The following is a 24,794-nucleotide window of genomic DNA, read 5'->3' as shown; positions in this document are numbered from 1 at the left end:
TGGAGAACAGTGCTCTGAAGAGCAAGAGATGGCATGTCAGAGAGCCACATGGGGCTCCCAAACCTCTAAGTGTCAGTGATAGAGACCCAGTGTTGTATAGTGGTTAATGAACTAAGATCTAGGAGAATCAGGTTAAAATCTCCAGTCCACCTTCAAAGGTTGCTGGGTGACCTTGGGCCAGTTAAACTGTCTGAGCCCAACCGGTGTTGTTGTTAGGACAAAATGGAAAAGAGCAGAATGACGTTGGGTCCCTATTAGGGTTGCCAACCACCAGGTGGGACATCCCAGATTTTAAAATTCCAGACAATAGAGATCAATAGAGATTAATTTAGAACAGGTTGTTTTTCTGATAGTACTTGTTTGCACTTATTGGGGCTCGCAAGTCCCTTGACATTCCATGATATGATTGTTAGCTTAGACATAATTTTAAAATAGCTGATTCTGAAGTAGATGCATCTGTAAACATAAGTGACCAGAAAGTGACCAGAAATATACCCTACCAGCCTCATTTAGAGGAGTTCCAAGCTCCATCTGCTGCATCTGAGTTTTAGGAGGGACAGAGGAAAGGAGAAAACAGTGAAAGGAGAGGAGACACAGAAGAAAAATAGATCAATAAAGAGAAAGGCACTAAAAACATCATAAGAGTTAAGGCGAACCCACCCAGTCATGTCTGAGGCTCCAGTGCCTATCAGTGGGCTCAATCAATATGATGGGATTGAAAAAAAACACTAAAAGCAAAGTTAGCAGATCAGCAGTGTAGAACCTTTTGAATTCTGTTGATTGGGCCTGTAGAAGCCTGAAGCACATTAAGATATGCTGGGAGGCTCTCTCCCTTTCTTCAGTTCTCAGAACTTTTTAAAACAATAAAATTGTCAAAAAGTAAATATAGGTGTTTATTTACTTTTCAAAAATTTACCATGTTAATTGAGTTTCCATGCCCGTTTAGGAATTATTTTTAATTTTTATATATTTTTCACAGATATTGATGAGTGTAAAGTTTTGCCAAACCTATGTACACATGGTCAGTGCATAAATACCATGAGTTCTTTCAGGTGCTTTTGTAAAGTTGGCTATACGACTGACATTAGTGGTACATCATGTGTGGGTAAGTATTACGATCATATTCTATTTCACTCTTTATAGGTGAAATCTGTCTTGTAGCTTCCTATATTTCCTTATTAAATATGTGAATGAAAACTTGCAATATAAGAATTGCATTCAGTGTTTTATATTTTTTATAAAATTAAATTCTTTCAAAGTTTATAAAGGTTCATCTTTACAACAGCTTAATATTTCTTTCTTATTGTAGGATGGGGTCCTCCTTTCACTTCAGTACAGAGAGCAGCTCTCTGTCTTCTCATACTGGCTTTGCTTCTAGGACTCTAAATAATGTGGAGCTGCGTTGTTGAGGGGTGTGGAGGTTTACACAGCTACACAGAGAGCACTGCATTTCTTTCTGTAGGACAGGGGTACCCAGTATTTCTGAGTCTGCGGGCATCTTTGGAAATCTGACACAGTATGGTAGGAGCAACCACAAAATGGTTATTGCTGGAGATGAAGCCAGCCACAAAATGGCCACCACAGAAGGTAGAGACACATGCGCAAGAAGTCCAAATGTGGGGGACAAGAAGAGTAATTTTAAAAAATACACAGTGGAAGATGAATAAGAGAGAATGAAACCAATACTATGGTGTGGTAGCTGCCACCACAGCAATCATATTTTAATCTGCACAGCCAATCAGATCTCCAGTAACCGCTCAGAAGCCCACCTGCCTCCAAACATTTTCCCTGTTTTTTAAAGTTTTAGACAAAGAAAATGACAAATTAATTAAAAAGGCACACACACAATAGCCAAACAAAAAAAATTAACTAACAAAGAAAAAATAATAACAAAGCACACAAAACAAAAAAAAGAAATACGATATAAACTAAAAGATGATTTCTGATTTTCTCTGCAACAAATATAATTTTCTAACTTTCTCTTATTCTGTATTACAAAGAAAAGCTCTCTTTTTTTCTAATGTCCAAAATCCTTATTCCGCAAACCTACAGATCATCAAATCATTATTATCTAATTCACGCAAAAAGTCTATAAGGGGTTTCTATTTAATAGTAAACAAACTTATTGTCTTTTCTTTAATCAATGAAGTAAGTTTTGCCATTGTTGCTAATTCCAACACACTCATCTGTTGTAGGTAATGTTGGACTCTTCCAGTTGTGCGCATATAATAGTCTCACTGGCATAGTCATATATAAAAACAAAAGTTCCATAACTTCACGGAGTTGTTGTGAGGATAAGATGGAGAATGATGTAAGCTGCTTTGATTGGGAAGGACAAAGGCAGAATATAAATGAAGTAAATAAAGTGCTAAATAAGACAAATAATGACCATGAAATAAAATATAATGTTTCTTCTAGGGAAAAGTAGAAGAGATTCACCAGTTGCAGCACACTTGAATTTATTCCCTCTGTAATCTTCCTGTGAAAAAAATTAGATTTCTTACATTTGTTTGTCTCTTCAGATAGGATTGCTACAGTTTTTCTTTCAGTGCACTTAAATACTAATTGTCCTTATTCCTAATTAGATCTTGATGAGTGCTCACAGTCTCCCAAACCATGCAACTTTATCTGCAAAAACACTGAAGGAAGCTATCAGTGTTCGTGCCCTCGTGGCTACATCCTCCAAGAAGATGGAAAGACCTGCAGAGGTAGGGAACCGAGTGATTATTACCCATTCATTTCTCAGAATATTCTACTTGAAGCACCATAAGAAGAGCACTGCCGGATCAGACTATCTAGCCCATCCTGTTTCACACCATGTCTACCCAATTACTCTGGAGGGCCAACAACAGGGCATAAAGGCTGAGGCCTTTCCCTGAAGTTGCCTCCTGGCACTGATATTCAGAGGTCCACTGCCTCTGAATTTGGAGGTTCCCTTTAGTAACCATGGCTGGTATCTATCTAATTCCCTTTTAAAGCTTTCTATGCCTGTGGCTATCACTACTTCCTCTGGGAGCAAAGTCCACATTTTAATCACTCATTGTGTGAAGAATTTCTTTTTTCCACCCTGAATCTTCTGCCCATCAACTCCATTGGATGCCCTCGAGTTCTAGTATTCCTAATAAATGAATCACCTATTACAAAAAGCCTACTTCTCCTGCAGCCCTTGGTACTAGAGGATCTTCATCCATTATCCAAGGAAGGAGTCCCATCTAAAGGATCATGCCCTGCCTCCTCAGCCTGATGCTGTCTAACCTTGAGACTCTCACTCAATCTCCATGATGGCAGAAGAGCTGTCAGCAAAGGACTGGGACTGTTCTAGCAGGTCCATGAAGGTCTTGTTCACAAACCTGTCTCTTTCCCTCAGCATCTCAAGTTCAGCAACAAACCTGTTCCCCAAGAACCAAGAGCTCCATGCATTGAGCATACTCCACAGTTTATGCCCAGTGGACAAATAATCATACATGTGGCACTCCTTGCAATGCACTGAACAGTTCTCCCTCTACTGGCTTTTTACCTTCATAATTGGTTGATTGTTTAAAGGTGTTTTAGGGTTGGAATACTGTGCTTACCTGAATCTGTGTGGATTCCCACAGCAGGAAAGATATTGTGCTCCGTTGCCCTCCTTGCTGATGTGGAACTTGTGTGTCCTTTTTCAGGAAACTGTTCTCCTGCTCCCCCTTGACTTTCTTCCCAAGCTCAAATCCCCCATTAGAAGCCCTATTCAAAAGCGCTAGATGCATGTCCCAGGATGCAAACCTCCAGGAAACCTATGTGCCTTCTTACAGTCTGACCTCTAATGAACTCTACTTTATAGTTCCACCCCCAGGCAGCTGACTCACTCAGCACAAGCCTCTCCTAGCAGGGCCATGTGCTTCTAGAACACTCACCAAAAGCTAGAAGTTTGTCTTAATGGAAAACACTCCCTAATATTGCAGTTTAGATGTAAGGGGAATCACTTGACATCTATCAAATTTACATAGATCAAAACAGAAATGTTATGCTAAAAGGCCTAGGGAAGGGATTGCAGTGTGAGTCAAGACATTCTGAAGTTTTGCTAGTAGAACTGAGCTAAAGAAAGCCAACTTCCCCACCTCCTTGCCTTCACTATGGTCTTCTTTCTCCCCTGAAATCATGGTATTTTAGGACTGTGGACCCAAAAAAGAATAGCATGGGGGACGAATTAGGAATATGCACCAGGAGGACTTCCGGTTTGGGATCCATGGAGGTCTAACGCAGCTCTAATCGTGGAGCTGACCGGGCTGCCGTTTAAGCGGCCGGCGGGGCAAAATCAAGCCCGCGGCCGACTGTTCTCAGGCGGAGAACAGGCATAGAACGCTCAAGCACCTCAGGGCGCGTCGATCTCGGGCGAGGGGGGGTCCTACGCAACGGATCCTCTCCCGACCCTTGAGGTCCCACCCTAAGACAGGTCGGCTATAATCTCTGCGGCAGTCCTGGTGCCAATGCGGTTGGCATAAGACCCCCATGCCCAAGCTTCAACAGGGGAAGGAAGAGTGGATGGGAATCTAAGATTGAAACAGCGATTACAACCCAAGGAAAGTGAATGAGAAGGTAAAGATCACTATCTCTTGAAATGGGACAGATTACTTAAAGTAAAGAAGAATTAAAGTAGACTTTTAAACTGCAACAGACTAAGTATAAGGAGGGGAGGACCCGGCAAGAATTATATTAGAAAAAGGACTAAGTTAAACGAAGTTATTAAAGAAATTGGACTATTGTTTTGAATACCTGTGGCTATAAGGAGATATCAGGCTGTGAGAAAGTTTCACCATCGCGAGAACTGCTGTGGGAAGTCGGGAAACAGGAAGTACGTAACAACAATAGAGTTGCTGGAGAGAGGCGGCCCTTGCCAGAGGGCAGGAAGTAGGGAATCGCCATTTTTGAAAGGGGAAGAGCCGCGGCTTCAGCGAAAGAGGAAGTAAGCCATATTGGATTACAAAAATCATAGAGGAACCATAGAGAAAAGACGCCCGACATTTTGGACTCTTTAAAAGTTTTTTTTGGAAAGACCGGGACATTTAAACTAAAAGGACATTAAATTAAACGCCACGGAGCTAAGGAAGAGAGCGGACTCGTGGGAGCGAGCCAAAGCAAGCCCCACGATGTCGAAAAAAGAGTGGCAATCGGCAATAGAGAATTTGGATAAAAAACTTTTAGAAGTGATTAAAGAGCTCAAGGATATGAAACCGGAGTTGGTGAAAGAGGTTAAAGAGGTTAAAGAGACAGTGAAAAATGAGCTGGCAGAAGTGAAGAAAGGTATGGAAACAATGCAAAATGACCTGCAGGGAACACAGCAAAGAGTCAAGGTAGTGGAAAGCACGGTGGAGAACTTAGCAGATACGCAACGAACAGAGATGAGGGTGATGAGGGGGAGAATGGCGGTTGTGGAAAGTAAACATATGGAGAAGCAGCTGAGGTTTTGCGGCTTGCCGGAAGTGGAAGGAAAGACAGCTCAAGAACAGATCACTGAGGTGTTAGCTGAATACCTGGGGAAGGAGGAGGAGGAAGTTGTGGCTATCCTAGATGTGGTATATCTTGTAAATTCAAGAATTGAGACCCAGAGGAAACTACCAAGAGATGTGATTGTGCAATTCACGACCAGAAATATAAAAGAGAAGATTGTGACTAAACAGTTTCAAGATCCATTGGAGATTGATGGCAAGACGATTATTATCATGAAGGAATTACCCAGATCGGTGTTGTTAGATCGAAAAAAATATAAAGCTCTAATTCAGATTCTGAAGGACATGAAAATAAGGTACAGATGGGAACTACCAGAAGGAGTGTGCTTTGAATTTGGAGGAGCGAAAAAGCGCATTAGATCTGAATCAGAGATGGAGCAGTTTATAAGGGACAATGAAAAGGACTTACCAGCAACAAGATTATGAATACGGAGTGCAAAGTTTTATCTTGGAATGTAAATGGACTTAATTCACCGAATAAGAGAAAAAGTATTTTCCACTGGCTATTAAAACAAAAATGTGATATTGTATGTTTGCAAGAGACTCATATTAGAAAACAGGATGCAAAGTATCTAAAATTGAATAAATTGGGCAGTGATTTTGTAGCGGCCTCTAATAAGAAAAAAAAGGGAGTGGTATTGTATATAAAAGAGGAGCTACAGCCAAAGTTAGTGATGAAAGATGCGGAAGCCAGATTTTTAGCAGTGGAATGTATATGGAATTTAAAGAGAGTATTGGTGATTGGAATCTATGCACCTAACGGAGCAAAAGAAAGCTTCTTTGAGGACTTGAGGAAGCAATTAGATGAACTTTCTTATGACCAGATAATTCTTGCAGGAGACTTCAATGGAGTGACAAACTTGGAACTAGATAAAAAGTCAGCAACTGCACAAAAGAAAAGAGGACTATTACCAAAGACGTTTTTTGTATTGACGCAAAAGGAAACTTTAGAAGATGTATGGAGAAGACAAAATCCCAAAGGCAGACAATATACGTTTTTCTCCGCGAGACACTCTACGCTATCAAGAATTGATATGATCTGGGCCTCAAAAGACTTAGCGCTTTGGACTAAGGATGTGGAAATAATGCCTATGGTAGGCTCAGATCATAATCCAATTATGTGGAAGTTGGGGGAAAGGAGTAAAAGGAAAGGATGGAGAATAAATGAGGATTTGCTGCAAGAGGGAGAAAATATGGAGATGTTGAGAAGAGAAACAAAGTTTTTCATACAATATAACATGAATAGAGAAGTACCAACCAACAAGGTATGGGACACCTACAAGGCAGTAATTAGGGGCATATTAATGGACTTAAGTGGAAGAGCCAGGGGAAAAAAAGAGGAGAAGAGACAGGAGATCACGGAGAAAATAAAAGCCAAAGAAATACAGTTAAAGAAAAGACCAGGGAAAAAGAAAATCTACCAGGACATTAAAATTCTTCAAGAACAGCTGACAGCAATGAATAACAAAGAATTGGAATGGAATCTTAAGAGAATGAATCAAAAGGCGTTCGAAGGCGCAAATAAACCTGGGAAATATTTGGCATGGCAATTGAAGAAGAGAAAGGAGAAGAAAATAATAAATAAAATCTATGAGGACAATAAAGTGTACCTGGAACAGACAGCTATTAGCAGAGCCTTTTATAAATTTTATGCCAAATTGTATAATAAAAAAGAGGTGAATAAAGACTCAATAGCGACATATTTGGAGAAAATGAAGCTCCCAGTAATTTCGGAAGCTTGGAGAGACAAATTGAACAATGAAGTAACGGAGGAAGAAATAAGAAAGGCAATACAGTCAACAAACTTGGGAAAGGCGCCAGGACCGGATGGACTTACAGCCAAATTTTATAAGGTAATGGCTAATGAACTGGCACCATTCCTAAAAGATGTGATTAATGGTGTTTTAAAGGGTCAACGGATCCCAGACACTTGGAGTGAAGCTAATATATCACTGATCCCCAAAGAGGGGCAAGATCTGACTAACGTGAAAAACTATAGACCTATATCGTTACTTAATAATGATTATAAAATTTTTGCGAAGATACTGGCAGAAAGAGTGAAAGGATGGCTTTCTGAAGTTATTGAGGAGGAGCAAGCTGGTTTTTTGCCAAATAGACAAATTAAAGACAATTTAAGGACAGTTATAAATGCTATTGAATACTATGACAAACGTTGTGACAAGGAGGTTGGTTTCTTCTTTGTGGACGCTGAAAAAGCGTTTGACAATTTGAACTGGGACTTTATGTTTGCCACCATGGAAAAGCTACAAATGGGAGAAAGATTCATAAGAGCAGTAAAGGAAATTTACAGAGACCAGAGTGCAGCAATTGTGGTGAATGACGAGGTGACCAAGAAATTGACTATAGGTAAAGGAACAAGACAAGGTTGCCCGTTGTCTCCACTGTTGTTTATTTTGGTTTTGGAAATACTGATGATACAGATACGAGAAGACAATGCAATCCGTGGAATAAAAATAAAGGACTTTTCCTATAAGGTCAGAGCATTTGCGGACGATATAATGCTAATTGTGGAAGATCCAATGGAGAATATGCCAAAAGTAATAGAGAAGATTAAGGAGTTTGGAGATTTGGCAGGATTTTATGTAAACAAAAAGAAGTCAAAGATATTATGTAAAAATATGACTAGACAAAAACAACAACTATTAATGGAAATAACAGACTGCGAAGTAACAAGTAAGGTGAAATATCTGGGAATTGAATTGACTGCAAAGAATATAGATTTATTTAAAAACAACTATGAGAAACTGTGGACTCAGATAGAGCAAGACTTGATTAAATGGAACAGACTGAATTTGTCATGGTTGGGAAGAATTGCAGTAATTAAGATGAATGTGTTACCAAGAGTGATGTTTCTGTTACAGACAATACCAATTATCCGAGATTCTAAGCAGTTTGAAAAATGGCAGAGGAAAATATCAGATTTTGTTTGGGCAGGCAAAAAGCCTCGAGTGAAAATGAAAGTGTTACAAGATGCAAAAGAAAGAGGCGGAATGCAACTGCCTAACCTAAGACTTTATTATGACGCAATTCGTTTAGTGTGGTTGAAAGATTGGATGATGTTGAAAAACCGGAAATTACTGGCCTTAGAAGGATATAAAAAAATATTCGGATGGCATGCATATTTATGGTATGATAAAGTAAAAGCGGACTCTATGTTCTTACATCATTATATTCGGAGAAGCCTATTCACAACCTGGAAGAAGTACAGAAATTACCTACAAGATGGAATCCCCTCATGGGTGGTTCCATATGAAGTAATAGATCCGAGAACTGTCGATAATGAACAACAGTGTTTAACATACAAGGAGATAACCCGAATGGAATTTTCTAAACCCAAAATAAAGACGCAGGACAAGTTGTCTCCAAGTTACGATTGGTTTCAGTACAGACAGATCAGAGATCTTTATAATTCGGACTGTGTGAAGGGAGGGATAAGAATGGAAAATTCGGAATTAGAACAGGCACTCTTACAAGAGGATAAAAAGGAAATCTCTAAGGTATATAAAGTGCTGCTGAAATGGTATACTGAAGATGAAACAGTTAAAGTGCAAATGGTGAAGTGGGCTATAAACTTTAATAAGGAAATAACAATGGAGGTGTGGGAATACTTGTGGAAGAATACAGTGAAGATCACGACATGCACCAATATTAAAGAGAATGTCTACAAAATGATTTATCGTTGGTATATGACACCAAAGAAAATTGCGCTAGGGAATTTGAACACGTCTAATAAATGCTGGAAATGTAAAAAGCATGAGGGATCTTTGTATCATATGTGGTGGACTTGTAGCTAGGCAGTACTGGGGGGAAATAATAAGAGTAGTAAGCGAGATTTTACAATTTCAAATTAATAAGAACCCAGAACTCCTGCTACTGAACTTGGGAATGGAGGATATTCCAGCACAATATAGGACATTGCTATTTTACATGACAGCAGCGGCTAGACTTTTGTACGCGCAAAAGTGGAAAGTGCAAGAAGTGCCAACTATTGAGGACTGGATATATAAATTGCTGTACATGGCGGAAATGGACAAAATGACAAGGCAACTGAGAGACCTTGATCCAGGACAGTTCAACACGGATTGGGAGAAGCTGAAACAATATTTAGTGAAGAAATGGGAGGTGGGAGGAGAACTGTGGCAGTTTGAAAATTACTGAAATACAATAAAAGTAGAGGGAGGTGACTTTACCGGGGGGTGGAGAGGTAAATGAGAATTTCTAAGCAACTATTTTATTAGACTATTATATATAGCATTAAGTATTATAGGTGTTATTACAAGAATTATAATGATAGAAATTAACTAATTATAAGGATAGAAACTAATTAATTTCATTTCTGGCAATAATTGTATAATGGAGATAATTTTATAATTGCAATGAAGGAATTTAAGTAAGGTGGGAAAATATATATTAATGTATAGATCATGTATTAAATTGATTGAATTGGTTTGGAGGTATATATGGGTCAAATTGGTTGACTATTTTTGGTGGATAGTTGCATAATGAAAGAATAATATAATTATATAATTAAAACAGTATGAAGATAAGATATGTAGAAAAAGTAATATAGAGAGTGTAAGTTAAATTGGTTGACTTATATTGAATGTACTGTTTATAGAAGTATCTAAAATTATGCTAAATGAGGGATAAATTGTTTGTCCCATATTGAAGATGAGATTATAAGATAGAGTATAGAGTACCAAAATTAGCTAAATGATTATTATCAAAAGAAAATATGCCAAGAATGTATTATTTAGTTATGTATTATTTAGTTGTTAAAGTAAGTAGGAAGACAGAAGGAGCACTGTGTTATATAGATAAGCTTAGAAGAAAGTGAAAGTTTACGTTTGACAGATAGAATAAATTTAAAATGAGTAAGGGAAAAGGGACAAGGGGTTGGAAAACTGTTGGAAGTCAACAAAAGGGGGGGAAGGGAGGGGGTTAGAATTGGAAAAATTAAAGGAAACTGATTGTAATGTACAATTTAATGACATCTAATCCAATAAAAAAATTTTATAAAAAAAAAAAAAGGAATATGCACCAGGAGGTGGAATTGGCAAACATCGCCCCCTCCCCTCCTCTGCAGCCAGAAAAGACATTCCATTGGAGGAGCTGCTGCTGGGCTCATGGAAAGGCCCCATAGGATCCCAGTCCTTTGCTTCTGAAAACACACTCTGTTTCCTAATAAGAGGGTCTGCAAAAGCTACAGAAATTCCACTGTAGGGATTTTGGTTTTGTTTTAGTGAGAATATATTCTAAATTCTTTATCCATTGCCCTTTCTCATGTTATATTTGACATTGGCCAAATCCACACTTACCGGCATCTCATGGTGCGATGTCGTCAGAAAAAGTGCCAGGAAGATGCTATCATTCCGACTGTTTAGTGCTATGCCGGTAAGTGTGGATGTCTAATGATTCAGAACTGTTCCTCCAGAATACATTTAAATGACCTTCATTCATGCTTCGCTGGAATAGATGTCATGGTGTTGTGTCAGTGCTTCAGATAGCTATCCACAGTGGACTGTAGTGCAGATGTGCTCTGCAAGGGCTTGAAAAACTCCTACTGCAAGCAGGAAACAAGCAGACATTGCTTCATAGGAACTATAGATAACACCACAAAACTGATTTGGTGTTTCTTAACAAGCTGGGTAGAGCCAGCCGGCTGTGCTGTACTTCTCACAGGACTGTGTTTAAATCCTTTTGGCTCTGTTTAAGCAAAACATAGGATTAGTATGTAAGCAAGCATGTTTTGGCTGCTCTGCTGAAATCAAAGTGATCATGTTATAGTAACTATGGTATAAAAGGAATAAATATTGCATCTTTTCACTTTTAGATCTTGATGAATGTCAGACTAAACAACATAACTGCCAATTCCTTTGTGCAAATACCCTTGGGGGTTTTACATGTAAATGTCCATCAGGTTTCACACAACATCATACAGCTTGCATTGGTAAGACCAACTGAAACAATGAATTTTCTTTCACATAAAAAAATAAACGGGCAAGGTACTATTTGAACATGAGCATATGATCTACTTCAGAAGTTTTTTTTTTAAAAAAAAATACTACATATTTGTCCAGTTGTCATAATTGTACTACAGCTCAGAAATCATGGGTGTGTGTAATTAAGATTTTTAAAAATGGAAGAAATCAAAGCTTCTATGCTAAGCATTTTCTTAGTGAACATTTGTAAATATAACCATATGGCAACAAAGGGGTGAAGTATTATTAAAATCATATTTAAAATTCCAGTTGATCAAAAACAGATTAAAGAGTATTTTCCATTGATATATCCGAGGTAGCCTTCTTTGGATCTTAACGTATATAGCCAATTGAAATCACTTTGATGTGAAGTAAATATTGTGGCAGTTTTTCAAAAGGCTTGTCACTTTCCCCCCCATTCCAGTATGTATATTGTACTAGTGCTGTAAAGGCAAATACTTGCCACAATATGTTATGTTCAAAAGTCCATCCCACCATATTTGAGATGGTCATATCAAGAAATTAAGATGGATAAAGACATAAGTTTTGCATACAGTTCTAGATGCATATACATTTACAAATAAAATCTTGTAATGTGTCTTTCTATATTTTGCTAATCTCCATATCTTTTGTCTGTACAAAAATTATACACCTTTTTCTAGATAATAATGAATGTGGGTCACAGCCTTTGCTTTGCGGGTCAAAAGGAATCTGCCAGAATACTCCTGGAAGTTTCACTTGTGAATGTCAAAGAGGTTTCTCTCTAGACTCATCTGGATTGAACTGTGAAGGTAAAACTGAAAAACAACCCATTATTAGCAGGCGTGCATGGGAAGAATTCAGGAAAGGTGTTGGCAAAGCAGATCTTTCCCTGCCTTCCCTTTCGTCAAGTAGCTTGCTGTTTGTCCCCAAACTCCCCAGTAAGGATCAGGAGAGCCTCACAAGCAAAATGCACAGGGAGCTGCAGCAACTACTTGCCAACATCTTCTCTGTACTTTTCCAGTAGATCCAACCCAATGCCAGTTCAAGTAGGTAGCAGCACAGGAACACAATCGCAGATATTGTGCACATATTTGTTGTTGTTGTTGTTGTTGTTAATCTGCCTTTCTCACTGAGATCGTAGGTGGATAACACCGTACAAGTGAAATACAATATAATCAACAATGTTACCTGAATTGGTCTACTTGCAATAAGAGAATTGTGGGGGGGAATTAACAGCAAGGAAGATGGCTGTGCGAGAGGCAGTGACTATGGGATCTTTTCCATCCATTTTTATGGGGTTCCTTCCCAGATAGCAGGCGAGACTGGTGCTTTAAATTCAACGAGCAAACTTATTGAAGAGGAAAAACACACGCACACACAGGTGTAATTAATAAAAAGGTTACACACACACAAAGTCCTAGGAAGCTAGTCAGAAGTTGGAATAGAGTGAGGGAGGGGGAAGTATATCTAACTATCCTAAAGAGCAGTCCAGTCCATGGAGGAAGAGAGTAGCTTCAAACATCCAGCACCCTCAGTCAAGAGAGCAAGAGGCTTAGGATAACCTCCAGGGAGCAGCACTTCAGATCCAATAAGTGTGCATGATTTGAATGGGGCAAGGGCACTCCTCTTATAGGGTAAAACATGCCCTGAGGTGGGAGAGCCCACCTAGCCATTGGAACAAAGGTCCCAATGGTCAGTTCCTGGGAATAACAAAGGTTTGATTACCTTGATTGCTAGCTGCCAGGGTGTGTAAAAGAGAATGCAAAGTCTCTCCTGGAACTGCACAAAGGGGCCAGTTCATTAATGGAGTCCACCGGAGCTAAATTGATGAATTTAGTTGGGGAATGTACCTTTCCCAGGAATGAATTATAAGAGCTTATGAATGCTAATTGATTTTCTTCACAATCATGGGCAGGAGAGCTCATCACGGAAGGCGGGGAAAGGAATGTGTTAAGTGGGATGACTGCGAGACCTTTGTTGCTCTAGATTCCTTTCGGAGCTGAGAAGGCTGTAAAACTAATCACCACTGGTCACTCTGCATTCACATGCAGCATTCCATTCATGCCTGCGTCTCCTGGGTGGGACTCAGCAACTGCTAGCTGGAATTCCCCTGTTTACAAGCCAAGCTGCATTTTAATCCAGGGCCCTTGTGATATAATATCACAGGTAGCTATATTAAATAGCTATTAAAGATGGTGGAAGCCAGGCTGACTGCTTACATTAGGACATTCACTGAACCAAGTAAAATAATGAGCAACAGGACAGTCAGTGAGTAGATTCGATAGGTAGCAGAAAATTTGAAAACAAGCATAAAGCTGAGTACAGAGATAAAATCTTTCTGAAACAAAGCAGAACTAGTTAACATGGCATGCTTAACAATGAGGAAACTCCCTAGCAGGAGCATATATACATCAGCATATAGTCCCTGTCCCTACCAAGGCGACTCTCTGAGCTATGTCTTATGACACAGCCCTATAACCTGGGTAGAAAGCCCTCCTGAATAATTCAGTTTTGCATAGTTTGTGGAAAGCCAAGATGGTGGGAGCTTTCCTGACCTCCTCAGGCAGGCCATTCCACAGAGAAGGCATTTGTGCAGGCAGCTCTTGACTTAGCCCAACTGCAAGGTAGTAACTGCAGAAGACTTTGTCCAGGTAAGTGCAGCTGCCTTGGAAGAACATAGGAGGAGAGGTGGTTGCACATATATGAGTGGCCAAGGTCATGAAGGACTTTGAATGTGATAGTTATAACCTTGAATTGTGCCTGGTAATTGCTGGGAAGCCAATAGCGTGACTGCAGACTGGGAATTACATGCATGCGATGTCTGGCTCCAGAGAATAAATATGCTGCAGCGTTCTGTACCATCTGGAGTCTCTGGGTCAACTGTGAGGGGAGATTTATGTAGAGTGCATTACAGTAGTCTAGTCTCAATATTACTGTGTCATAAATCCAGGTGGCCAGGTCAGCCATGTCAAGGTAGGGGCTGGCTTCCAAGTTGGTCCAAGTTGTGAGAAGGCCTTTTTTGCAGCTGCATTTACTTGCTTCTCTAGCAGCGCTGCATGAAGCCTTTGTCTACATTCAGGCAGTGGTCATCATCTGGTGCCACCAGAGCCATCTCCATCCTATAGCCTATCCTAAAACCAGACTGGAAAGGATCCAAAGCACCAGAGTCATCCAAGAACACCTGGAGCTGGTCAGCTACTTTCTCAATCACTTTGGCCAGAAAGGGCAGATTAGAGACTGGGCAATAATTGGCTACATCATTTTTATCTAAGGATGGTTTTTATGTAGTGGGCAGAAGACTGCCTCTTTGAGAGGCTGAGGGGAGGTTCCTCGAGTTAGTGAATGATTTATAATAGACATCAAGGACTCCTTATGTACAAGATTTTATTTGCCAGGACGGGCAAGGACCACACATAGTGATCTTCACAGATGCTAGAATTCTGTCAATATCCATCACTGTGACTGGGTCAAAACGATTCAGAAACGGACTGGATGGTGTGTTAAACATTACTTCTGACTCAGCTATATTACATTATTTAAGGTTTATACCATAATTGGATGTGGGTGTTCACTGTGAGACATCATTGCAACAACATTTTAAAATCTAAATAGTTTAGTTTAGCTACCTATAGTTCATCAGAATGTAATTTTTAAATTCCAAGTTATCTGTGGACTATTGTATTTTAAGTACCACCTTGTGCTATATTAGAACTATCTTGTGATGACATTAGGCTTAGTCATACTCCTTGATTGTTGAGGTACTAACGAGAAAAAGATTAACTAAAATGTAGAATTGATGGTGACATCAAGTATGTTGCATCCATATAAGATCTGTAGGACACTCCAAAGCCTACTTATCTTCAGGGTGAAACCTACAACATTTGTTCGATAAGGTCTTTGAGGCAGAATCTTTATGCTACTGTCCATTTATATAATAGCTATTAGGCTATTTTCTATGATGTTTTACAATTTCATTGTTTTTGGAGGATGTGTTTTAATTTGCGTTTGTTAGGCAAGTCCATAATTCAAATTTATTATTATTATTATTATTTAAAAGTTACAAACAAATATGAAAAGACGTTGAGGAGAATAACAAAGATAGTTTCAAACATTTGAGGAAATGATGAAGGAATCCAGGAATCAACTATATTTAGCTTTGTAAAAAGACAGAAGTGTTCAAATATCCCTAAAAATTGCATGAAGAAGGACACTATGTATCAAGGTGACAGAACAATATGTAGCAGTGAATTCAAGTTGCAGTAATGCACATTTAGATAATGTGCTTTCCGTTTACTTTACTCTTAATTTAGATAAGTATTTAGATAATACTTCTTACAGTAATCAATCAGACAATGGAATAGGTGTCTCAGAGAAGCTACAGAGCAGTTTCTCAGGAGGTTTTTAACAGAATATTGAGCACTTTCCCAGGGAGGAGATCAGAGAAGGCTGCAAGAAGGTAATTGCCATCTCCATGTTTCTGTACTTAAATTGTTGTTAAGATTGTGCGTAAATTTTGTTGAATTCAGTGTAGCTTATTTACAAGTAAATATGCATATGATGTCAGCCTGAATATATATCAGAAAACAAATATATCACTTTGTTTAATTTTCAATATTTTGCTTTTACTACACTGTCAGCATGATCCTAAGGATGCATTCCTAGGACTAAGCCCCATTAACTAAACTTCAGTAGGATTCTAAACAGACCTGCTTAGAATTCCTCTCTGTATTTCTTTGCAGATGTAGATGAGTGTGAGGGAAACCACAGGTGTCAACATGGTTGCCAAAACATTCTTGGTGGCTACAGGTGTGGTTGCCCACAAGGATATGTTCAGCATTACCAGTGGAATCAATGCGTGGGTAAGACTGTTTTGCAAACAGAATGTTCCAGAATTAAAGTTTTATGTGACTGGAAAGTAAGATTAGCATACCAAGTTTTGAATTAGAATCTGGAAAGAGTGAATGTTGTTATATTATTAATTTCTGGGATCATATATTGCACAGGGGACTGTTAATAGCATCACCACACCTAAACTTTCAGTAAGATTTTTTGATGCATTCTCATGATGTGGCTAAATCTATATTGCATTGCTTGCCAGCACTTTAATGGCTTTTCGCCCTGCTTTTATTTGCCTATTTTTGATCAAGATTCTCAATGAGAAAAAAACATATCTACATTTATAAAATCCAGTTCAAATATTCCATCACATTCTTTTGTGACCAATAAACAGGGCAGGAAACAGTTATGTCCTCAGCGGTATAGCTCTTTAGATTCTTTTAATAATTACTCTAGCTCCTTGGTAAACAAGGTGCAGAAGAGCTGTACTAGAAAAACTCAGTTTGCATTCTGTTGTTGAGACCCAGTTTGATCTGGAAATTATCTAAAAGGATTAAAGGAGTTAATCCTGAGGGGGGTAATTTTATCTTGAGCCAGAGGCAAATGGCATGGAACCAAGCCCAGGTTTCCAGTGAAACTAATCCAGCCTCTAACCTGAGCAAAGCATTGTGAACACATCTTGGTACTCCTAATAAATATCTTAAAATTTTATTTGAATTGCTTCAAGTTTGGAATAGTTTTCTTTCCTATAAATGAATGGTGCTGTTTGCTCATATTTTAAAAAGTACAGTGCTATAGAAGGGGTGGGAATACTGTTCTGATAAGAGCATCACCCCAAAAATGGGATTACTGATAGGGATTTGAAAGAGGAAAGTGGGATACACTGTGTCTTTGTATTGCCTCCATACTAATCAGGGGCAAAATATACAAACTTTACCATCACTTAGAACCAGCGTGGTGTAGTGGTTAGAGTGTCAGACTAGGATCTGGAAGACCCAGGTTCAAATTCCCACTTTGCCATGGAAGTTCGCTGGGTGACCTTGGACCAGTCACACACACACAGCCTAATCTACCTCACAAGGTTGTTGTGAGGATAAAGTGGAGGAGAGATGTAAGCTTTGGATCCTCAATTGAGAGAAAGGTGGGGTACATGTGAAAAATAAAACAAACAACAAAAACGTTCTGTAATTTATATAATGAGCTAGCGCCTAGTAATTTGTTTTTTAATCATATTGATGTGGTGAGTTTGAGCACTCTGGAACCCAGGATTCATAGCAATTGGGAGGGACAGTATGTTTTTTTGATATGGAGAACACTGACATTAGCCTCTGCAATTTGCTGCTTGATCAGAAATCTTGTATTTCTTCCAGTAATGAGCACTTACCTATATTAAAATGTCTTAAAATTAGGAATTCATGAATTATTTATTTAAGAAGATTCAGATAATTAAAACTTCTAAACTGGTTTGACCAGTAGTCTCCTGGTAGATGATTGTGCTTCAATAAAGAAAATGTTTTTATTTGTCCAATAGATGAAAATGAATGCTCAAATCCTAATATTTGTGGCTCTGCTTCATGCTACAACACACTTGGAAGCTACAAATGTGCGTGCCCTTCTGGATTTTCTTATGACCAATTCGCAAGTGCATGCCATGATGTAAATGAGTGTTCTTCCACTAAAAATCCCTGCAATTATGGCTGTTCCAATACAGAAGGCGGTTATCTTTGTGGCTGCCCACCTGGATATTACAGAGTTGGACAAGGGTAAGTATTTGACTGTATTCCCAATAGGACTGCACATTTTCTAATATTAAGTGGAGCACCAGCATGGTCTATTACTTGGCTAAATCCTACTCCACTACAAGAATCAGATAGCACAAGCTATAATTGTATCAACTTCATATTCAACTAAAACAGATGGATTTTTCCACCTCAAGAATACCTTTGAGATCCCTGACTGATTGCAGACCCATATAAAATGTAGCTTTGCACTTCTGTTTCTTTACCAACTACTGAAAGGATACAACTTTCAAAGTAATAGCCAGCCATAATATTGCAAAGATACATGTGACAGGCTGCTATAAATCAACTGAAAGGGCCCACACAGCCTCTTAAGATTTTGGAGAACCAAGAACTTTTAAAATAAAACCTTCTTGTCAGTTGCTCCCCTTAGTTACAAGATATGGAAGGGATAGGAGGTATAAAGGTTTTAAGTTCACTGCCTTGAGGTAAGGTTTCTGGTAATCAAGAACAAAGAGATCACTGAGACAGATGTTGTGTAAAAAAGATTTATTTATCTACAGGTTTTTCATCTTTGTGGCTTCTGTACAGGTACACATTGAGACTGTGCAGCTGCAAGCCAGCCATGGAGAAGATTTCTAGAGCTTTCTAGAAAACTAGAAGCATCCCTCCTCCCCTTGGCACTTTCCAGCCAAAAACATCACTTAACCTGGAGGAGGGCTGCTATTCCATCAGTTCTCTTTTTGTTGCTGTGGAGAGAGGATTTCCATTGTGGTTCTGTTTTCTCCTCACCTCATCCCTAAGGCAACTTCTAGTGAAAAATAAATCTACATTTAAAGAAGAAAAGTTTCTGTTTTTCCCTTCATCGTTATGGCTCAAGAGGGGCCTCTTCAATATTCTGCTGACTGTGCCTTTAAAATGACACTGGAAAATGTCAATTCTGCGTGATTATCTATGTAACACAAGGCCTAACAGAGGCCTTCTATATCAGTACTCAAGTCAGCTTACACAAACAGGAGTAAAAACCTGGGCTGTCCCAGGTTCTAGTATCCTGGAACTAACATAAAACATGAAACAGACTACCAGGAGAGTTCTTATTTCAATTTGTGTTAATCCTGTCTCTGGAATCATTCCTATATAGGCTTGCTACCCCCTCCCCCACCCGCCCAGGGCAAAGGAACTCCCACCTCCACCTCCTGCCCCCCAGCCCTGCTCTCCTGTCCCCCAGCTCCTGCACTTCCCTGTTGCACCAGAAAATTATGTCCAGTGTTGACGGGGGACCTGCGGGTTGCTCCGAAGCTCAGTTCTTTTTTTAAAAAAACCTTTTGAAGTGATTTTTTTTAATGAACTGGGCTTCAGTGTGACCCATAGCTCCCCCTTTTCCAGCACCATTCAATTTAGTATTCTCCTGAGGCAGAGAAAAGGGTGTTATTTTTAAGTGCTCTTTTCTTGTTAAGGAAGACCGATAGGGAAAAAGTTCCAGGATATCTTATTTCGTGTATTATAGTCTTTATCATTTTGCTTGGCTCCTTTATTCATACACCTCTCTAACCTTCCTGCAGAGAATCCCTCTGGGGTTGGGGGTGCAACCTGCTAGTTGCAGAATTCTGATGGCTTTACGGTTTTAAAGTGAACAATAACTAGAGTATCCCACTTCAGGCTGCTTGGTAGTGTTTTTTCTCTGCTCTGTTGATGGTTGCATATTAATGCTTTCTAGGGCAACCCCTTTTTTGTCTTGCTAGTTAAAAATGCGTTTTCCTTTGCCTTTTCAGTCTTAGTCCACACTTTATTAAGATTGTTGAGCTTTTTCACTTTCATAAATGCAGTCCTTGGGTTCTTACATAACTGTAGGTAACACCTTGGCAGAACTTCGTCTTTGGTTTACGTTTAACATGACAAAGGGTTACTCATATTTGTTCTCTTCTTTCATAGACAGAGTGTATGTGCACCATTTTTGTGCTCTCAGCATTCTGTTCTTCTCAGGGCACCCTTTTGATGCTGTGCCTTTAAGAGTTAGTGCCATCTCAGGGGCCGCCTGCAGTTTGGGGACCCTGCTTATGAGGATGTACCTCCAGGTGGCTCCTGGTCATCTGCAAAATGAGTTTGTCATACTGCTGCTACTACTGCTTTTACCTAGAGCACTAGATGTACCTTACTTTGTGTTTTGTTTTAATGCAAATGCTCCACGTCATTGCAATGCATTGTGATTATGTTTTCCTCAACTAACTGCTGCCAACTCCTGGATACTATGATTGGAAGGATGGGCTATTTGGCCTTGTCACATTAATTGTCCATGTCCTGCTCTCTTGTTTGCTCCTTTGCTGCCAGGAACCCTGTCATTGGGGAATGCTCTTGCTAATCTATTGGCAAGGTAATCTGTTTTTATAATTTCCCCCTGGCTGTTTTTGCTGTGCAAATTGTTCTGCTAGGAGCACAAGATTCATGTATGGTGCATACTATCCATCCTTTTTTGGCCTCATCACACCTGCTTCACTGTTTTCATTATTCTGGTATGGATCTGCTATATTTTCAGTCCCGCTGACAGCTCTGGCTGTTTTGGTCAGCTCTTTTTCCTGCACTACAGCAGTAGTCTCAGATTTTTCTGCTGCTCCTTGACTACCATACCTTGCACCTCTATGTGAGCAAGAGTCTCTACTGATGCATCTGACGAAGAGAACTGTGATTCTCGAAAGCTTATGCTATAGTAAAATTGGTTAGTCTTAAAGGTGCTACTGGACTCTTTTTGATTTTGCTACTACAGACTAACACAGCTAACTCCTCAGAGTCTCTACTGAGAGTCTCTCTACACAATACTTCTTACATGAGGATGCTCAAGTGAAAGGAAACGCAATGTTAGCCAGGACGTGTAGTTTAAAAAGACAGAAGGTGGAAGGAAGTTCCCTGAGAGTAGCAATCTACAGATCAGAGGGATAGCATCAGATGCACATTCTCTGTCTCTGTAGTATGTCCCCCTCTGTAACCTGAGACAAGGGACAATGGAAAAGTCCTTCACTTCTTACATTTGCGATGCAAGTGCTGTAAACTTTCCACTTCCTTACTGGATTTCCAAATACATTCCAAATAGGCATGTAATCCCTTGTTAACTTTTTGCACCTCCCTCATGCTTCATTTTTAGCGTGCAGCACCTCCACCTGTGGAATGGGACGATTGTGGGTTCTAACTTAATGGTCTCCGTTTATAAAATTCCACAATGTTAATGTGCACAGTGCCCTGGCCAGGATTCTATACTGGGGTTGGCTTTCAATCCTCATGTCTCACAATGCTCAGTTGTATTAGTCATTCAGGCTCCGAGAGAGACTTGGCAGTATCCTCACACAATCCTTCCTTCAGTTTAGGTGGATAGCCATGTTGGTCTATGGTAGAACAGCAGGATTTGAGCCCAGTGGCACCTTAGAGGCCAACAAGATTTTAGAGTGTAAGTTTTCGAGAGTCAGAGTTTCCTTCTTCAGACACCCAATCCTTCCATTGTGTGTAGAATGCCCTCTACCTAGCACAGCTCTCTCCACCAGAACGCTGTTTGCCACACTTACCACATTCCTGCTTGGCAACACTTGCTACAGTCCTGCTTGTACTTCGGCAGGGGCACTTATGGAGAGCTTCCTGCTTCTCTATATGCATCTCTGGGTGAATGTCAATGAGATAAGAAGCATCTCTTGGGAGGATGGTCCTCCACAGTCTCTTTGAGAGCTTCACACCCACCTCCTCCAGTAAGTAAGTTTGCTACTCTCCCAATGTGGGACTGCACAGAAGCTACAAAGAAGAATACAGAGTTGCACTTATCTGTAACTGTTGTACATCGAGTGGTCCTCTGTGCAGGCACACATCCCTCCCTCCTGCCCCACTGTGAACTCTGTGGAACCTTAATTTCTGGGGCGTCTTTGGTGGCAGTATGGATAGAACTGAGGAAATAGTGCCCCTCCTCCTTGTCATGTGATATTTTTGGTGGAAAAGCTCTAAGGGGAAGATGGGCACTCCTAGCCTTCTAGAAAGCTCTGGAAATCTTTCTCTGGCTGGCTGTGCGTGTGCAGTCTCAATATGTGCCTGCACAAGAGGCCACTCAATGAACAACAGTTACAGGTAAGTGCAACCCTGTTTAAAAAAAAAAGAAGAAGAACAGTTCAGCAACACAAGTCTCCAGACAGTCACAGGAGAGGCCTGGCTGAGGCACTTAACCCTAAGCTAGTTATGGCTTCACATTATTTGAATTCCCTTTAACACTTGTGGTTACAAATACGCTTTCATTGCTTAGCTACTAGGTTGGATCCTTTCATACATGCCCAGGATTCCACCCACAGCAGCCTATTCTTTCCCAAGAGTCAGATTAAACAGGTGACAGGTCTGCTCATCAACAGAGACAGGCCTCACCACTGGGTTCTCCCAGAGATAGAGTTAAAGCTACTTTTGAACTGTCTGCTCTTTTGCTACTTTTTGTACTGTCTGCTCTCTTGCTGAGGCAGACACAGGCTGACTGCTGCTGTGATACGTTGTCCTCCAATATGCTGACCCCCTCTGTGATTGGATGCTGGGACATCTCTCCCATAGGCTCAGATGTGAAACAGCTGGTTGGCTGTTTTTCCTTTCAGGGGTAGCTCAGCTTCCTGTCTGTCACAGTACAGCATTCTGAATATTGTTGCTTTCTACTCTGTATCCCATTATATGCTTGTGATCAACACAGAAACCAAATTTTCAAAATGAACTGCTGCATCCCAGCATTTGTCCCAGAAGCCTATAAGTGTATATATAGAAGTTATCACAATGATGCTAGTATAGGGTCACAGACATGCTACATCAGCAGTACAATACACCACAATGATCATTGTGCGTATCCCATTCTTTTACTGCACTTTCTGTACCTTGTAATCTTCCTTCTGAATTGTGTGTAGTATACTTTTCTTTAGATAGTTTGCTGTTCATATTGTTCTCTAATTATGTAATCCTAGTCCTATTGTATTGTTCAGTGGTTGTCTTATGCTGTCTGTCTGCGCTGTTTTATATCCAGTAATCTGCCTTGAGTCTCAGCAAGTTATATATATATCAGCTGTACCTCTTTAGATCAAAGTGACACAGTTCATAAGCACATATGAATACCATTTCCTTTCATCAAAAGAAAGAATATTGATCATTCTTTTCCCAAACAATATTAATAGGCCACCTTTAATTAAGTTTAAGCTGCCTTTTTTACTAAATCCACAACCAGCCAACTATCCTGAAATTGGTAGAAAAAGAGGAAGAGAGACTCCTCCTGAGCCAACCAAAGTTTATTGTACATAAATTAGAGGGGGTTTTTTTTAGAAAAAAGTATGTTGTAAATTGGAAAAATAATTGAAATTATCCATTTAGTTGAGAGGGAAAGTAAATATGAAAAAACAAATTATTATATGTATACTGTTGGTTATAGAATACATTAGCAGATCATTAAGTAACTTTTTTGACCTATTTGCAGAAAACAAAATTTAACTGGCTTTTTATTTAGAAAGTTCCCTTACCTTAATTGTTCAGTACTTTGTGAGGGAATAATTCTCACTATATTAAGATATAGCATGGAATGATTTAGACATTTGAAAAAGTATATGACCACACAAAGGTAAACAAAAACCTACACCCATAAACAATGACAAACGAGTGAAAAATCTATTAGTAGTTATATACAAATGTATGCAGCAGATATATATATCAAAATATAACAATCCAATGACTATATACAAGAAATCATGATTGGCAAATATACATGAAACCTGGCGAACTTCATAAAAAACATTCCACATTACAAGTATATGAGAATTTACATGAGACTGGTAAACATCTTAGAAAAACAATCATATTACAGCTGCTAGCAAAGCATGTTTTGGAATATCTTCTTCAGATAGAAAAATATTGTTCTTGTCTCCAGCTATGTGAAATAACCTTTTTCTCCTACATGAAAACACCCATGAATTCAAAAAGCTAAAGATGAAAAAAAAAATCTCTCCAGTTCTAACACTGCAAGGATTTTTATGAAGCTCATCAGGTTTCATGTATTTTTGCCAATCACAGTTTCTTGTATACGTATAGTTATATTTTGATGTATATCTGCTGCATATGTTTGTGGTCACACACTCATTCATAGGTCCTTGAAAGAATACCTTTTGTTTTACTATGGTTTAGACACGTATTAGCCACAATTAGTACAAATTATTACTTACGTCTGAATCAAACTGTGGGTATGTGCATGTATGCCTTGTACGTATTATCTACTGTACAGTTATGTTTGCCATGGTACTATATGTTAATGTTTACCATATTTATTCTGGTGAGAGCACGAAATAGTGCTGAGGATCACAGAAAAAGCTACAATGTGGCTGAAATTTTTAACTGTAACAATAACAATATTTATTCAACAGACATTGTGTCTCAGGTTTGGGATTTAATAAAGGCCAGTATCTGCCGCTAGATGGCGACGAAGAGAACGCTTTGTCTCCTGAAGCATGTTACGAATGTAAAATTAATGGTTACTCCAAGAAAGATAACAGGAGGAAAAGGAGCATCAATGAAACTGAGCCTGCTAAGGTAAACAACCACTGTAAAAAATTCCATTGGCTTTTCATTTTTGTTCTCAGGTTAAGTCCCAGAAATTTTGTCAGATAGGATAACCAACCTGTTCCTCGTACCTATAGAGGAAAACCTGCCAATGAAAGGGAGGAAACAATCACTACTAATCAGCAAGATGGGTGCCCTCATGTCCACTTGGGGTC

General features: G+C 39.4%; 1 protein-coding gene across 1 annotated transcript in view; it reads left to right on the top strand.

Moving 5' to 3' along the window:
* The window catches only part of FBN2 (fibrillin 2), a 286,019-nt gene that overhangs the window by 258,964 nt on the left and 2,261 nt on the right, over positions 1-24,794 (top strand). The window contains exons 58-64 of the mRNA XM_054986552.1: positions 980-1,105; positions 2,586-2,708; positions 11,338-11,454; positions 12,148-12,276; positions 16,207-16,326; positions 17,835-18,066; positions 24,444-24,609. Of these exons, the coding sequence (XP_054842527.1) occupies positions 980-1,105; positions 2,586-2,708; positions 11,338-11,454; positions 12,148-12,276; positions 16,207-16,326; positions 17,835-18,066; positions 24,444-24,609 (1,013 nt within the window). The remainder of the gene's footprint in view (positions 1-979; positions 1,106-2,585; positions 2,709-11,337; positions 11,455-12,147; positions 12,277-16,206; positions 16,327-17,834; positions 18,067-24,443; positions 24,610-24,794) is intronic.

This window comes from Eublepharis macularius, chromosome 8, assembly GCF_028583425.1.
Source record: "Eublepharis macularius isolate TG4126 chromosome 8, MPM_Emac_v1.0, whole genome shotgun sequence".
NCBI lineage: Eukaryota > Metazoa > Chordata > Lepidosauria > Squamata > Eublepharidae > Eublepharis > Eublepharis macularius.
The sequence above is the reverse complement of the archived record's forward strand: the minus strand, read 5'-3'. Positions and strand labels throughout refer to the sequence as shown.